At 45.1% G+C, this 17,977-nt stretch overlaps 1 protein-coding gene across 1 annotated transcript in view; it reads left to right on the forward strand.

The window, feature by feature from the left end:
- Positions 1-17,977, forward strand: part of rec8b (REC8 meiotic recombination protein b) — a 66,735-nt gene that overhangs the window by 2,866 nt on the left and 45,892 nt on the right. The window contains exon 3 of the mRNA XM_034166464.1: positions 5,915-6,057. Within this exon, the coding sequence (XP_034022355.1) occupies positions 5,915-6,057 (143 nt within the window). The remainder of the gene's footprint in view (positions 1-5,914; positions 6,058-17,977) is intronic.

Raw genomic sequence — 17,977 nt, forward strand, 5'->3', positions numbered from 1 at the left:
ACAGGTGAATGACGCAACCGACAGGCATGAAAAAACTCACGCATGCACATGAAGGTTCAAGCTTGGCTGATGCAATCACACATGATTCAAATCCATATAGTTTTTGCAAAAAATAAAAAGGTCTGTTACTTTTCTAACAGACCTCGTACAATTATTTGGGAATATTTCAGGATATACGAGGTCTGCTAGAAAAGTATCCGACCTTATTATTTTTTTCAAAAACTATATGGATTTGAATCACGTGTGATTGCGTCAGACAAGCTTGAACCCTCGTGCGCATGCGTGAGTTTTTTCACGCCTGTCGGTTGCGTCATTCGCCTGTGGGCAGGCTTTGAGTGAGCACTGGTCCACCCCTCCCGTCGGAATTCCTTTGTCTGACTACTTGCTGAGAGACTGGCGCTTTGCTTGATCAAAATTTTTTCAGAAAGTGTGAGGCAGATCCGAGTGGACACCATTCGAGAAATTCAGATGGTTTTCGGTGAAAATTTTAACGGCTGATGAGAGATTAAGGAGTGTTACTATCGCTTTAACGACAGCCCACGGCGCCGGACGGCGCACCAGATGGCGCACCAGACGGCGTGCCGCACCCCGAGCCGCCGCTGTCTGACGGATTTGCGCGGCGGCACCCAGCCGCTCATGGCGCGGCGCCACATGAAAACACCTCCATTGGAAGCCTTACAGGACAAGTTTGAACATGCCCAGCTGTTAAACAATTTCTCGGACACTCACTCGACTGAAAGCCATCGAAAACCACCTGAATCTTACGAATGGTTATCAACACAGACGCAACCGACAGGCGTGAAAAAACTCACGCATGCGCACGAGGGTTCAAGCTTGTCTAATGTAATCGCAAGTGATTCAAATCCATATAGTTTTTGAAAAAAATAAAAAGGTCGGTTTCTTTTCTAATAGACCTCGTAAAGTGAATGAAACAAAGTCTTCAGTGTTATTATTAAATGCAATGGAAGGAAAGCACCCCAACACTCATATTTTAACTTACAAATTTAAAATAATAGAACAATTTGAATATTGGGGAATCCTAATCTTACCAAACAGAAAAATTGATTAGGGCAAATTATGACAGGCTAAAAGAAGAAATTAAAACATCTGTAGATCGATGGAAGTCATTGCCTCTATCTATTATGGGAAGAATAAATACTTTAAAAATGATTATATTGCCAAAATTGTTGTACTTATTTCAAAACATCCCTTTACCCCCCCCCCCCCCCCCCCGACTTGTTTACTTGGATTAAAAAAACTACTTTGAGTTTGATATGGATCAAATAGAGAAAATAATTTCAAAAAAGATTACTTTAGAGCCCTTGTTGTTTTTATTGGCTCTATACCAGAAGAAACACAATTTCAGTAAAACATTGCATTTTTATTGATATAAGCTCATTAATAGCTAAAAGATGTATTGCTCTGACCTGGAAAAATGTCAATGGACCAAGCGCCTCCCAGTGGCTAAAACAAATGCTCTCTTGCCTACCATTGGAAAGAATATCATACATACATAAAGCAAAACAACATTTATTTGAAAAGATTTGGAGACCATTTATAAACTTTATAAAAGATTTGGATTCATCTGATGACCTCATTGATTTTTAAGCCCCCTGCAGAAACCACTAAATGTAACAATTACAATGTCATAAATTAAGAGAAGCTGTTTTTTTCTTTTTGTTCCTTTTTTTTTTTCATAATGAAACACCATGTAAGACACACTTTGTAAAATAATTTTGTCAAAGCTATACATGGATAAAATGTGAATAAAATATATTTGGCAAAAAAAAAAATTACTCCTATCAATGTTCAGTTTTGGCGCCATTCATCCTTGACCCAAAATACATAAACATACCAAACGGCAAATGTCAGCTCGCCACAGTTTGTGCGTGATCAAAATTGCACACATGCTTGTAGAGCTATTTGTCTTTTCTACATTCTGCTGTAATCAGGTGCTTTTAATTTGACAAACAGAGACTATGGCAGAAGACATTATAAGCACTACACTTTTCAGTTATGGTACCAGGAGCATGACACTTAAGTCACTCATGGTAACAGCAACATAACACTTAACTAAACACACGAAACCAATTAAACTACAAAAATGCAAAAAAAAAAAAAAATCAATAACACTAACAACACCGTCAAACTAACACGAACCACAATAACATTTTAAACCTCAAAACCCCAAATTCCCATGGTGCATTGCAGCACAATGTCCTTTGTTTACTGGTTAGCTAAAATTGCTAATTTCTAAAAAAAAGAAAAGTTAATCCTATCAACTTTCCATTTCTGAAGCATTCATCCTTGACCCAAACTGCATAAGCATGCCAAATGGCAAATGTCAGCTCTTCCTGGTTTTGCCATGATCAAAGCCATATACACGCACGCACGCACACACACACACACACACAAAGGCCACTTGACTATTATAATATAGATCCCACGATTTTGCCAACATAAATGTAACACCAGATTGGTTCACACACACAGGGTGGTTATTTTATATTTTAAATGGGATTTTCCACATTTCTTTAAATACATCTCTGCTGTACAAACACTTTAAAATAACAAATTTACAATCACATGAACAACAACTGGTGTTATGGACTGTGACCATGCTGTCCTATTCCAAGCTGGTGTTGCTGACTGAGCGGTCTCCCCTAAAAATCGGTCCGTCCTGCCTCCACTGTTCAGCATTCGTTCACTCTGTCTTTTATTTCTTGTAAGTCTGCTGGAGTCTCTGCAATCAGGTCAGTGTCATCAGCAAAACGAAGATTGTTGATTAGTTGTCCATCTGCACTAACACCAACAGTACAGTCAGCTAGTGCTCTTTGCATCATAGCGCGAGCAGTAACAGGAAAATGTATGGTGACAGATTGGAACCTTGATGAACTCCGGTGGTTACTGCAAACCAATCTGTCAAGTTCCCATCAATCTTAACTGCACTCACACACTTACTGTACTATACAAGAGTACAAGCAGTTGCGCTCGAATTCCATAATGACGAAGCACTTGCCATAGTCCTTTCTGCCACACACTGTGTAATACCTGCCGCTTGCTCTTCTGTGATCACAAAATCTACATATTGCTTGAGTCTCCATTTCAAAATCCCTGTATTGATCTTTCCTGGAACACTCAACAAACTAATTCCTTTATAATTACTGCACACCATTTTGTAGTTTTTCTTATGAATTGGTACGGTGACTGCCTTGCCCCAATATACAACCCCTGGCAAAAATTATGGAATCACCGGCCTCGGAGGATGTTCATTCAGTTGTTTAATTTTGTAGAAAAAAAGCAGATCACAGACATGACACAAAACTAAAGTAATTTCAAATGGCAGCTATCTGGCTTTAAGAAACACTATAAGAAATCAGGAAAAAAAATTGTGGCAGTCAATAACGGTTACTTTTTTAGACCAAGCAGAGGGAAAAAAATATGGACTCACTCAATTCTGAGGAATAAATTATGGAATCACCCTGTAAATTTTTATCCCCAAAACTAACACCTGCATCAAATCAGATCTGCTCGTTAGTCTGCATCTAAAAAGGAGTGATCACACCTTGGAGAGCTGTTGCACCAAGTGGACTGACATGAATCATGGCTCCATCACGAGAGATGTCAATTGAAACAAAGGAGAGGATTATCAAACTCTTAAAAGAGGGTAAATCATCATGCAATGTTGCAAAAGATGTTGGTTGTTCACAGTCAGTTGTGTCTAAACTCTGGACCAAATACAAACAACATGGGAAGGTTGTTAAAGGCAAACATACTGGTAGACCAAGGAAGACATCAAAGCGTCAAGACAGAAAACTTAAAGCAATATGTCTCAAAAATCGAAAATGCACAACAAAACAAATGAGGAACGAATGGGAGGAAACTGGAGTCAACGTCCGTGACCGAACTGTAAGAAACCGCCTAAAGGAAATGGGATTTACATACAGAAAAGCTAAACAAAAGCCATCATTAACACCTAAACAGAAAAAAACAAGGTTACAATGGGCTAAGGAAAAGCAATCGTGGACTGTGGATGACTGGATGAAAGTCATATTCAGTGATGAATCTCGAATCTGCATTGGGCAAGGTGATGATGCTGGAACTTTTGTTTGGTACTGTTCCAGTGAGATTTATAAAGATGACTGCCTGAAGAGAACATGTAAATTTCCACAGTCATTGATGATATGGGGCTGCATGTCAGGTAAAGGCACTGGCGAGATGGCTGTCATTACATCATTAATAAATGCACAAGTTTACATTGATATTTTGGACACTTTTCTTATCCCATCAATTGAAAGGATGTTTGGGGATGATGAAATCATTTTTCAAGATGATAATGCATCTTGCCATAGAGCAAAAACTGTGAAAACATTCCTTGCAAAAAGACAAATAGGGTCAATGTCATGGCCTGCAAATAGTCCGGATCTTAATCCAATTGAAAATCTTTGGTGGAAGTTGAAGAAAATGGTCCATGACAAGGCTCAACCTGCAAAGCTGATCTGGCAACAGCAATCAGAGAAAGTTGGAGCCAGATTGATGAAGAGTACTGTTTGTCACTCATTAAGTCCATGCCTCAGAGACTGCAAGCTGTTATAAAAGCCAGAGGTGGTGAAACAAAATACTAGTGATGTGTTGGAGCGTTCTTTTGTTTTTCATGATTCCATAATTTTTTCCTCAGAATTGAGTGATTCCATATTTTTTTCCCTCTGCTTGGTCTAAAAAAGTAACCGTTACTGACTGCCACAATTTTTTTTCCTGATTTCTTATAGTGTTTCTTAAAGCCAGAAAGTTGCCATTTGAAATGACTTTAGTTTTGTGTCATGTCTGTGATCTGCTTTTTTTCTACAAAATTAAACAACTGAATGAACATCCTCCGAGGCCGGTGATTCCATAATTTTTGCCAGGGGTTGTAATGGGACATTTGCTTTCCTCATAGATTTTGTTACATAGTTTATGCATCGATGAGACCGACACCTCTTCACCTGCCTCTGTCAGTTCTGCAGTTATGTTGTCTATTCCTTGAGCCTTGCTCCCTTTCAGTCTCTTGATTTCATTCTCTACTTCACCTTCCAAGACGTTCTGCATGTTGTCAACATTTGTTGGTTCTAGTACAGTGAGCACTGTGTCTGCTGCGTTTCCCCCAGCGGTCCAGTACTTGGTCTGTGCAGTCCAATATGATGCCATTTTTTTTTACGCTTGTCATCTTCGGTACAAAGCTCTGTGTCAGTTCATTAATTGTTGTGAAGATCTTCTTTGAGTTGTGACATTTTGAACTCTTTTCCACTGTGGTATATTTCTCCACAATCCACTGATTTTTGCATATCCTTACCTTCTTTCTGATTTCTCATGTCAAGTTGTTATATTCTTTCCGTGTCTCTTCATTTTCATATCGGTTATTCTTGAAAATCTTCCTCCTATCACTGAGTGCTAACACTTCATGCGATATCCAAGGCGCTGATTTGTACTGTCGCCTGAACCCGAGGTGCTTCTCTGCAGTTTACGTATAGACAGTTTGAATTTCTTTCCACAAGTCCTTTACGCTGTAACTCAAATGTAATAAACATTTAAATAAAAGTTGGTAAGACAAATAATGTTCCGGGAAATAATGATAATAATTCAATTTTGGAGGCGATCCAGACTACATTCTAGAACTGAGATCCAGAAGAATGTTTGCCACATAGCAACATTTAACTCAAAACGTTGTGAGAAGATGTTGATGTAATTTGGTCATCATATGGATAATGTCCTTGAAAATTAGCGATTTTCTTTTGAATTTGGTCCTGAACATACTTTGGATCTTGGATCCAGAAGATGTTTTAAGCATGATGTGGTGTTGGTTGAAGTATGTGTTCTCTGAGTGCCTTCTGCTGATTACATGCAATAAAGTATTTCTTTTTCCTGTTAATTTTGGCAGTGGAGACATCATGGCTTACGTGACAGCTGAGGTTCCTGCACCTCAACCGAACCTACCAAAGCCACGATTCTCCCTCTACCTGTCATCCCAGTTGCAGTATGGCGTGGTTGTCGTCTTCCACAGACAGTGCGGCTTCCTGCTCGGTGAGAGAAGACCGACATGGAAAAAATAATGATCAGTTGTAACTGTCTCCAGGTTACATTGTCTAGGTTCCTGATAAGTGAGGGAGAAAAAAGAAATTGTAAGATATGGGGGAAGAGACATGAAAATAGAGACTTTGGTTGTCCACACAGTGTAAAAAAAATAAAAAATCCAGATAGTCTGTTCAATGACTGTGATTGAATTGCAGATTGAATATGTAGCATTTCTCTGTTTATACATTTGTAAATCAGAAAAATTGTTTTGTTTAAACATAGTAGAAAATGGTCTCTTATTAGTTGTAAAATTTATAAACCTGAGAACCGTTGTTTTGTGATAAAATAAATGTCACTGTTAGTTATTAGTAGGCTGAGCCGGTTTCTCTAAAAGTAAGACTGAAGTGTGGTTTTGTATTCAGCCGAGTTTGTGCATGTTCCCCAAAGCACACGGTTGAGTCTGCCTTATAAGCCAATACAGAGATGAAATGAGTATTATTTTCAGATGCAGTTCAGCAGAGTCTTTTCATCTGCCCCTAAATTGCACACTGACACTGATATTGCACCCAACTGCCTCACAATTACAGTGTTATCCTGGTTGATGAAAACAGTGAAATACAATGCATGTTAAGCAGGACGGAGGAAGAAAACAAACACTGTCTGTCACTTGCTGTGGTTCTGCATTCTAATGCTGTTTTATTTCAACCGTCAATAGAATAACATCCAATTAAACACACAATTACATCTGTGTTTATTGGTGCACTGACAAGGTTATTGTTATTTTTGCTGCCTATAACAGCATGTTCATGCTGAAGTCAAGTGAAATATTGAAGATTATATTTGAGGCTTCAGTTTTGATTTGTGAACAGTGTAATGATTCCAGCAGTTTTTTTGTGTGTGTGTTTTTTGTCCATTTTTGAAAGGACCAAAAGTAACAGGTCAGTTAGCTGTTGTGCTCTTTATTCTCTTATTATTATGCCCCTTCTCAATGAAGTTGGAAAGCTTGATGTTTTCACGCTGTGTCTGTAAACTTTTAGTTTCCTAACAATAACTGATTGAGGTCATTTCTTGGTGGTGAACTGAGGGAGGATAGAGGAAGTATCATTTTGAAAATGGGGGTCAGCACACTACATACCAGTTGTAAAGTGGCAATCCTTCACTATACAAGTATACCATCTTTAAAACACCAGCTGTATGTTATAGAAATAATTTCCACAAGTCATAATCGCATCTAGTATAAAACCATGCACCATCCTAACAAACATACGAGTGGGAGCATACATCGCTGTTGTTATTTCATTGGCAAGGCGCAATGCGGTGTGCACACAAGTATCATTGATAGTTTCCATCCAACATAGTTATCACTGTCATGACCAGTGCCCATGCTGTTTACATAAATAGCATGTGTGCATGTGCTCTTTGTGCCCATGGGCATGTTCGTGATCTGGTGCAATGTTGGAGCATTACGTGCTTTAGAACGTGTGCTGTATAATAACAAAATGGGGCCCCTAGAGTTTATCTCAAATATATGACAGCTCCTGGACATTAATAAAACTAATACATGGAAAGAATGTGTTAGGCTGTCTAGAGTAGATTGGCTACTCTTGAGAGGTGGGGATGAACTGGACATCTTTCTGGGTGGTTGCCATCCAGGAGTGGACTTTTCACAGTGTGGAGAACGTGGTAACGAGCCATGGTCCCAGATCTGACCTGTCCCACTGGAATTTATCATGTCAATTCTGTTGGGGAAAGTGTAGTGACATGGACCCACAACAGGGGGCGCAAATGAACGGACAATGAAAGAGTCAAATATGAACACTTTACTGTTGTGAATGAGCACAACACAGAGGAATGTGAAATTTAACAGACAGTCAATCACAAGGGTGACGTGTGGGCAGGCTCGAGGATAGAAGATGTCTGTCCTGAGATGAACCGGAACCACATGATTTCCTCCACCACCGAACCCGGAGAATACTGGTGCCGCCAAGTCCCGAGTCCCCAGGTGGCCACCGTCTTCGAAGGTCGGATCTGGTACTGCTGGCAGGGAGCAGAGACAATAAGATATGGGTGTGTGCACACCCAGTAGCAACAACGGTGGGACTGCCACCTCCACCTCTAACACACACTCGTGCAGCTCCTGTCTACCCACTTATCTGGTGGAGGTGTGCAGCGGAGCTGTTGCTGGACACACCGAACGCCGGTCACACAGACACGGAACACCACAGGAAAGCGGCTGCAAAAAAGAGTTCAGACTGATACACAGTTCCCTTTCAAGGCTGAGAATACTACCTGAACGGTTTGACGATATCTTGGCGATGAGGTGAAGATGACGTTCGGGTTTTATGGAGTGAGATGATGAAGCATGAATGAGTGACAGCTGTCAGGAGATAATGAGTGACAGCTGTCACCCCCGGCTGTGTCTGTGGCGGCAGCGCCCTCTCGTGCCTGAAGCCCACACTTCAGGCAGGGCGCCCTCTGGTGGTGGGCCACCAGTACCTCCTCTTCTGGCGGCCCACACAACAGGACCCCCCCCCCCCCCCCCAACGGGCGCCTCCTGGCGCCCGACCAGGCTTATTGGGGTGTCGACGGTAGAAATCGGCCAGGAGGGCCGGATCCAGGATGAAGCTCCTCTTCACCCAGGAGCGTTCTTCGGGTCCATACCCCTCCCAGTCCACCAGATATTGGAACCCCCGGCCCATTCGACGGACGTCCAGGAGCCGGCGCACTGTCCAAGCCGGCTCCCCGTCAATGATCCGGGCAGGAGGCTGCGCCGGACCGGGAGCACAGAGGGGTGAGGTGCGGTGCGGTTTGATCCTGGAGATGTGGAACACCAGGTGGATCCGCAGTGAAGCTGGGAGCTGGAGCTTCACTGCGGCAGGGCTAAGGACCTTGAGGATGCGAAAGGGTCCGATGAACCTGTCCATTAGTTTCGGTGACTGTACCTGAAGCGGGATGTCCTTTGTCGACAACCACACCTCCTGCCCGGGCTGATATGCAGGGGCCGGGGACCGCCGGCGGTCTGCATGGGTCTTGGCCCTTGTCCGGGCCTTCAACAAGGCAGAACGGGCGGTGCGCCACACCCGACGGCACCTCCGAAGGTGGGCCCGGACCGAGGGCACACCGACCTTTCCCTCAACCACAGGAAATAATGGGGGCTGGTACCCCAAACACACCTCAAACGGGGAGAGGCCGGTGGCAGAAGACACCTGGCTGTTATGCGCATACTCGATCCAAGCCAGGTGGTTGCTCCAGGCCGTCGGGTGCGCGGATGTCACACAGCGGAGGGTCTGTTCCAACTCCTGGTTGGCCCGTTCTGCCTGTCCGTTCGTCTGTGGATGGTACCCGGACGAGAGGCTCACGGTGGCCCCCAGTTCCCTGCAGAAACTCCTCCAGACCTGGGAGGAGAACTGAGGACCACGATCTGAGACAATGTCTGCTGGAATCCCATGCAGACGCACGACGTGGTGGACCAGGAGGTCTGCAGTCTCCTGGGCCATCGGGAGCTTCGGGAGGGCCACGAAGTGGGCCGCCTTGGAGAATCGGTCCACTATCGTGAGGATGGTGGTGTTGCCCTGGGACGGTGGGAGGCCCGTGACAAAATCCAGGCCGATGTGGGACCAGGGGCGATGAGGCACAGGAAGCGGTCGGAGCAGTCCTTGGGACTTCCTGTGGTCAGCCTTGCCCCTGGCGCAGGTGGTGCAGGCCTGGATGTACTCCCGGACATCGGCCTCCATAGACGCCCACCAGAAGCGCTGCCGGACAACTGCCACGGTCCTTCGCACCCCCGGATGACAGGAGAGCTTGGAACCGTGACAGAAGTCTAGGACCACAGCCCTGGCCTCTGGTGGGACGTATAGTTTGTCTTTTGGTCCAGTTCCCGGGTCCGGGCTTCGTGCCAGGGCCTCCCGGACGATCTTCTCCACGTCCCAGGTGAGGGTGGCCACGATAGTGGACTCAGGCAGGATGGGCTCCGGTGGATCCGACAGCGCAGTTTTGACCTCCTCTTCGTGTACCCGGAACAAGGCATCCGATCTCTGATTCTTGGTCCTGGGGCGATAGGTGATCCGGAAGTCAAAACACCCGAAGAACAGTGACCAGCGGGCTTGCCTGGGGTTCAGCCGCTTGGCGGTCCTGATATACTCCAGGTTCCAATGGTCAGTGAAAACCGTGAATGGCACAGACGCTCCCTCCAACAGGTGTCTCCACTCCTCAAGAGCCTCTTTCACCGCAAGGAGTTCTCGATTGTCGACGTCATAGTTCCGTTCAGTCGGGGTCAACCTGCGAGAAAAGTAGGCACACGGGTGAAGAACCTTTTCGGTCTCTCCGCTCTGGGATAGCACGGCTCCTATCCCTGAGTCAGAGGCGTCCACTTCAACCACAAACTGGCGGCTAGGGTCGGGCTGCACCAAAACTGGCGCAGTAGAGAACCGTCGTTTCAACTCCTTGAACGCGGCTTCGCACCGATCCGACCAGGTGAAGGGGACTTTTGGAGAGGTCAGGGCTGTCAGGGGGGCTAACTACCTGACTGTAGCCCTTAATGAACCTCCTATAGAAATTAGCGAAGCCAAGGAACTGTTGCAGCTTCCTACGGCTTGTTGGTTGGGGCCAATCTCTCACCGCCGCAACCTTGGCCGGATCAGGGGCGACGGAGTTAGAGGAGATCATAAACCCCAGGAAGGACAAAGAAGTGCGGTGGCCCTTCACAAACAGTCGGTTCTCTAACAACCGCTGCAGGACCTGACGTACATGCTGGACATGGGTCTCAGGATCCGGAGAAAAGATGAGAATATCATCCAGATATACGAAGACGAATCGGTGCAGGAAGTCCCGCAAAACGTCGTTAACCAAGGCTTGGAACGTTGCGGGGGCGTTGGTGAGGCCGAACGGCATGACCAGGTACTCAAAGTGACCTAACGGGGTGTTAAATGCCGTCTTCCATTCGTCTCCCTTCCGGATCCGAACCAGGTGATATGCATTCCTAAGATCCAGCTTAGTAAAGATTTTGGCTCCATGCAGAGGGGTGAATACGGAATCCAACAATGGCAGCGGGTATCGGTTGCGAACCGTAATCTCATTCAGCCCCCTGTAATCAATGCATGGACAGAGTCCGCCATCCTTCTTGCCCACAAAAAAGAAACCTGCACCCATCGGGGAGGTGGAGTTCCGGATCAGCCCGGCAGCTAATGAGTCCCAGATGTAGGTCTCCATTGATTCGCGCTCAGGTCGTGAGAGGTTGTACAGCCTGCTGGACGGGAACTCAACGCCTGGAATCAGATCAATGGCACAATCGTACGGACGGTGCGGGGGAAGGGCGAGTGCCAGCTCCTTGCTGAAGACATCAGCAAGATCGTGGTACTCAACCGGCACCGCCGTCAGATTGGGATGGACTTTGACCTCCTCCTTAGCATGTAAACCGGGAGGAACCGAGGATCCTAAACACGCCCGATGGCAGGTTTCGCTCCACTGAACCACCACCCCAGACGGCCAATCATTCCGGGGATTGTGTTTCAACATCCACGGGAAACCCAAAATCACGCGGGAGGTAGAAGGAGTCACAAAAAACTCAATCTCCTCCCAATGATTCCCAGACACCACCAGAGTTAAAGGTTGTGTCTTGTGCGTGATTAAAGGGAGAAGGGTGCCATCTAGTGCCCGCACCTGCAATGGCGAAGGAAGTGCCACCAGAGGGAGCCCTACCTCCCTTGCCCATCTGCTATCCAGCAGATTCCCTTCTGACCCCGTGTCCACCAGTGCTGGGGCTTGAAGGGTTAAATCCCCGCTCAGGATTGTAACTGGGAGTCGTGTGGCAATATGTGTGTGTCCCACGTGAATGTTACGACCCCCCCCTTAGCCCAGTCTCTAAGGGCGGGTGTTGTCGTTTTGGCCGTTTGGGGCAGTTTCTCTGTATGTGCTCTTTTGAGCTGCAGAGAAAACACTCCCCGCGGACCAGCCTCCTCATTCTGTCAGCTGTTCTCATTTTGGCCCTGTGCGTTTCCCTAGCAACGTCAGCAGGGGGAGCTGTTGCCCCACGGAGCACTGCGGCTGTGGAGCGTGGGGAGGGCGGAACCTTTTCGAACCCGGAAGGGAGAGGGACGGCACGTGCCCGGCCACGTCCTTCGTCTCGCTCCCGACGGCGTTCCTCCAACCGATTGTCTAACCGTATAACGAGATCGATAAGCCCATCTAAATCCCGCGGTTCTTCCTTAGCTACCAGGTGCTCCTTCAGGACCGACGACAGTCCGTTTATGAAGGCGGCGCAGAGCGCAACGTCATTCCAGCTGGACCTCGCAGCCGCGATGCGGAAGTCGACTGAATATTCTGCTGCGCGCCGGCGCCCCTGTCGCATTGACAGCAGCACTCTTGAAGCGGTCTCTCCTCTGTTAGGGTGATCAAACACTGTTCTGAACTCCCTCACAAACCCAGTATAAGAGGTAAGGAGCCGTGAGTTGTGCTCCCAAAGCGCTGTAGCCAAAGCGCGTGCCTCACCACGAAGCAAGTTAATAACATAAGCCACCTTGCTGGCATCAGACGCGTAAATCACGGGTCGTTGTGCAAAGACGAGTGAACACTGCATCAGAAAGTCCGCGCACGTCTCCACACAACCCCCGTACGGCTCTGGGGGACTTATGTATGCTTCAGGGGATGGTGGGGGGGTTCGTTGAACGACCAGTGGAACGTTAATATCGGGCACAGGGTCGGCAGGAGGAGGAGCCGCAGCAGCGCTCTGATCGCGCGCTTCCACCTGTGCGGTGAGAGTCTCCATCCTGCGATTAAGGATGACATTTTGCTCGGTCATCAAATCCAGCCGAGTGGTAAAGGCAGTGAGGATTTGCTGCAACTCACCAAGCACGCCTCCTGCAGACGCCTGTGCACCCTGCTCTTCCATTGGTTGTCCAACAGATGGGTGACGCCCCTCGGGATCCATGACGCTGGCCGAGATATCCTGTTGGGGAAAGTGTAGTGACACGGACCCACAACAGGGGGCGCAAATGAACGGACAATGAAAGAGTCAAATATGAACACTTTATTGTTTTCAAGGCTGAGAATACTACCTGAACAGTTTGACGATATCTCGGCGATGAGGTGGAGATGACGTCCGGGTTTTATGGAGTGAGATGATGAAGCATGAATGAGTGACAGCTGTCAGGAGATAATGAGTGACAGCTGTCACCCCCGGCTGTGTCCGTGGCGGCAGCGCCCTCTCGTGCCTGAAGCCCGCACTTCAGGCAGGGCGCCCTCTGGTGGTAGGCCAGCAGTACCTCCTCTTCTGGCGGCCCACACAACAAATTCCACACTATCATTTTATGTTTGATTTAATACGCACACACATACAGTTTGTACACTGCTCAAAAAACTAAACACTTTTTAATCAGAGTATAGCGTCAAGTCGATTCAACTTCTGGGAAATTGATCTCAATCAATCAATCAATCAACATTTATTCATAAAGCGCTTTACAGCACCGACTGGTGTCCAAAGTGCTTAACATTAAAAACACAAATTTACCAAATAAAACACATGTAAAATAAAATTTTAAAACAACACATAAAAAAGAACATAAAAATAACAGAACATGTCACCTCCCCACTAAGTGTTAAAAGCCAGTTTAAATAAATAAGTCTTTAACTTAGATTTAAAAAGTGCTAGGTCAGGAATAGTACATAACTCAAGAGGTAGCCCATTCCACAGTCTCGGGCCAGCTACTGCGAAAGCATGATCACCCCAGCGTTTATATCTTGACCTTGGAACATCTAAGTAAAGCTGGCCAGACGCCCTTAATGTCCTACTGTAGGTGCGCACAGTTAAAATTTCAGACAAGTAGGGAGGTGCAAGGCCATAAATAGCTTTAAAAACAAACATTAAAATTTTAAAATAAATTCTAAAACGAACTGGAAGCCAGTGGAGTGAGTACAGGACGGGCGTAATATGCTCACATCTAAAAGTGTTTGTCAAAAGACGAGCAGCAGCATTCTGCACCAACTGGAGACGTGCAAGAGACGACTGATTAATGCCCGAATAAAGTGCATTACAATAATCAAGTCTGGAGCTGATGAAAGCATGAATGGCTGTCTCAAGATCACGTCTACTGAGAAAGTGCTTTATTTTAGCCAAAAGGCGAAGTTGGAAAAAACTAGCTTTGACAACAGAATTTATCTGTTGATAGAACCTCAAACAGCTGTCAAATATCACTCCCAAATTCTTGACAGCTGGTTTTACATAGTTAGCCAAAGCACCAAAATTTGGTGTTACCACATTTGGTATGCCAGTGCGCTCAAACACCATGATCTCAGTTTTACCATCATTCAGGTAAAGGAAGTTTTGGGACAGCCACTGCTTTACATCACGAATACAATTAAATAATGATGACAAAGCATCACTCCCATTAGTCCTCACAGGCAGATAGATTTGCAGATCATCAGCATAACAATGAAAGGACAGGTTGTGCAGGGTTATAATTGACCCCAATGGCAGAATGTACAAAGAAAATAGAATCGGCCCAAGAACAGAACCCTGCGGCACTCCACAGCACAGAGGAGCAGTTGATGAGGAAAGGTCCCCAATCATGACAGAAAAGCTCCTTTCAGCCAAATATGATCTAAACCACTTAAGTGCAGTACCATGAATGCCAATAAAATGTTCCAACCGGGAAACAAGTACTGTGTGATCCACAGTATCAAAGGCTGCTGTGAGGTCCAACAGAACCAGCACAGCAGGATTCACTGCATCCACCGACAAAGTGATGTCATTATGAACTTTTAAAAGTGCTGACTCAGTCCTGTGTCGCGATCTAAATCCAGATTGGAATTTTTCAAGGATGAGATTGTCTTCTAAAAATGATTGTAACTGTAAAAAAACAACCTTTTCTAAAACCTTAGATAGAAATGGCAGATGAGACACAAGTCTAAAATTGGATAAAACTGATGAGTCCAGGTGATGTTTTTTAAGAAGAGGTTGAACCACAGCATGTTTAAAAGCAGCTGGAACAGACCCTGATCTAAGACAAGCATTGATAAAAGTTAGGAGACCTGCCCCAACAGTATTAAAAACCTCCTTCAACACCTTAGCTGGAACAACATCTAAAGGACAACTTGTAGATTTTATGTGTTTTACAACAAAAGCGAGAGATGCAAAAGAAATGGGCTCAAACTGTTCGAGCACAGCAGAATGTGCACGAGGAGCAGACAACTCAACATTACAGCTCTGATCAGCGTTCTGTCTGACTGATGAAACCTTATCAATAAAAAACTGAAGAAACTCCTCACAGGTTGTGGTTGTAGCGTCCATCAAAACAGAGGTGTGTGGATTTACAACTGAGTTAATAGTCTGAAATAACACACTGGGACGATGACAACTGCTAGAAATAATATGAGAGATATTGTGCTTTTGCCTCCTTCACAGCCTTCTGATAGTCAGTCAGACTGTCCCTCAGAAAACCCAGAGACACCTGTAGTTTGTCCTTTTTCCATTTTCTCTCTGCCCGTCTGCAGCGTTGCCTGAGGGCACGGGTCGTGGCATTTAACCAGGGGTCGGATTTTGATTTCCTGGATTTGCAGCACATCGGTGCAACAGAGTCCAAAATTACTGTGCATGTAGAGTGGAAAGAAGAGAGGATGTTATCTGGGAGTAATGGAGAAACCAGTCCATTCATGGCATAAAACTGAGAGTCCATGAAGGCAGCAGCAAAGTCCCCCGCTGTCGAGGAGGTAACCAAACGGCGGTGAGAGACAGGAACAAGTGGCTTACTAGCAGATGGAGGAGCAATAAATTCAAAAATAACAGGAAAGTGATCTGAAATAGCAATGTCTGATATGTCCTTAAGTGAAACTGAGAGCCCAAAAGAAGTAACCAGATCCAAGGTGTGTCCAAGATTATGTGTTAAGTAGCAGAAGGGGTTGTTAATCAGTTTTAGCTGTTTTAGTTTTAATGAAATTAACAACAGGTGCACGGGAGGTGTAACGGTAAGATGACACCCAAAACAGGAATGGTTTTACAGGTGGAGGCCAGTGACATTTTTTCCCTCCTCATCTTGTCTGACTGATTTTTCACTAATTTTGCATTTGGCTAGAGTCAGTGTCACTACTGGTAGCATGGTGTGGCACCTGGACTCAGAAGTTGCACAGGTAGTCTGACTGCTGTGTCTCCCAGCACAGTCTCAAGAGCATGGTGGGGATTCCAAAAGAAAGGCAGTTGCTCTAGGAGAGCTCAACAGGGCCATAGAAGGTCCTTAACCCATCATCAGGACCGGTATATGCTCCTTTGTGCGTGGAGGAACAGGATGAGCACTGCCAGAGCCCCCAGAATGACCTCCAGCAGGCCACTGATGTTCCCTTCTTCAAAACTGTCTCACTGTGTTAAATTGTCTGATGGAGCTCTCTGCCTGACTGGATAAATAACTACTGTGTCAGACTGTAAATGTGAATTTATACACAGTAGCTTTAATCTAGTCAGGCAATTTTTGTGACATCTTGACAGCTTTTGTCTTGCAACATGTTTAGTGGGATTACATTACTTATTTATTTATTTATTTAGTCTTTTTTTTTAACAATATAACCCCTTTAATGATCATCTTACTTGAACAAGAGCTGAACCTGGACTAATTTCATTATAAACCTGCTCTTTAACGGATAAAACCTGGATGAAAACTTTCTGAATCATAGTTTTTCACTCCCCTTCCTGCAAGACACATGCACCACCCACCTCACACATAAAGCGACCATGATTGTGAGTGATGCCAGCCACCCCGCACACAGTCTGTTCAGCCTCCTGCCCTCTGGGAGAAGGTATCGGACTCTCTGTTCCTGCTCCACCAGACTCACCAACAGCTTCATCCACCAGGCTGTCAGAAAGCTGAACTCTCTCTCTCTCTCTCTCTCTCTCTCTCTCTCTGCCCTCTCCATCAAACACTCTGGATTCTGAACCCTCTGACCTATGGAATGACCGTCTTTTTGCACTACTACAATATATCGACAGAAACTTTGGCAACACTGCTTGCTCGCTCCCGAGTCCCCTCTGCTCTTACTCCTCCCCTCCTCTTGATTTCAACACTGTCTGTGTTTAGCGTTTTCTCCTCTTGAGGAAACACGGAGTGTTTTGGAAACACAAAGCCTTTAATCTGTAAAATAAAGCCTTAATTTCTGAATGTAACACCAGCTGCAGACAAAGGAGGCACTGTGGATTATTTAATGAAGGATTTTGATGAAGTTTTTTGTTTTACTTAGGCAGAAAGAGACGCTGCTTTCAGCTGTGCTCGCTGTAGCTCAGAGTGAAACTGCAGTGCACAGCGCATGAAGCCGGAACTTTGCGACCACTAAGTCACTACATGCAGCGCTGCAAAAATAAACTCATTGGCCGGTATAAATGGCCGATACAGATATCTGCAAAAATGCTTTCATTTTCGGGGTGTGTCTGTGAATTCAGTTCTTTGTCAGATGACTGTTTTCATTTCCATCAACCAATGTAGCATCCATTCGTTCTTAACACATTACCCATTCCATATCAGCAAAGATATCCACTGTGATATTTTTCCAATTGAGATCTGATGTGTTCTTGTACTTTTTTTTGATCAGTATATTTGATCTGAAATGGTAGTAAAGACATTGGTACCTCACCTCGGATAAATTCAGGAAAAGATAGAAGCCTCCAAAGTTTTTCCTCTTAGTCCAACTGTAATGTGAATTTTCATTAAATCCAGGCTTCTGCAAAAAACATTCTGGTAGCATTAAATCGGTGATGGACTCAGGATTTGATTTGCATTCATTAAAGCTACATTTAATGCATGAAAGGCCTAAATTAATGACTGTAAATGAGGACACTGCATTAAAAATAACAAAAAAAGCCTTTTGTACAGAGAAGCAGAGGAATGGTCATTTGGTCAAATTATACAGAGTGAACATAAAAACACTCCTTGGTTTCAAATATTTATAATAATAT

This window comes from Thalassophryne amazonica, chromosome 1, assembly GCF_902500255.1.
Source record: "Thalassophryne amazonica chromosome 1, fThaAma1.1, whole genome shotgun sequence".
In the NCBI taxonomy this organism is placed as follows: domain Eukaryota; kingdom Metazoa; phylum Chordata; class Actinopteri; order Batrachoidiformes; family Batrachoididae; genus Thalassophryne; species Thalassophryne amazonica.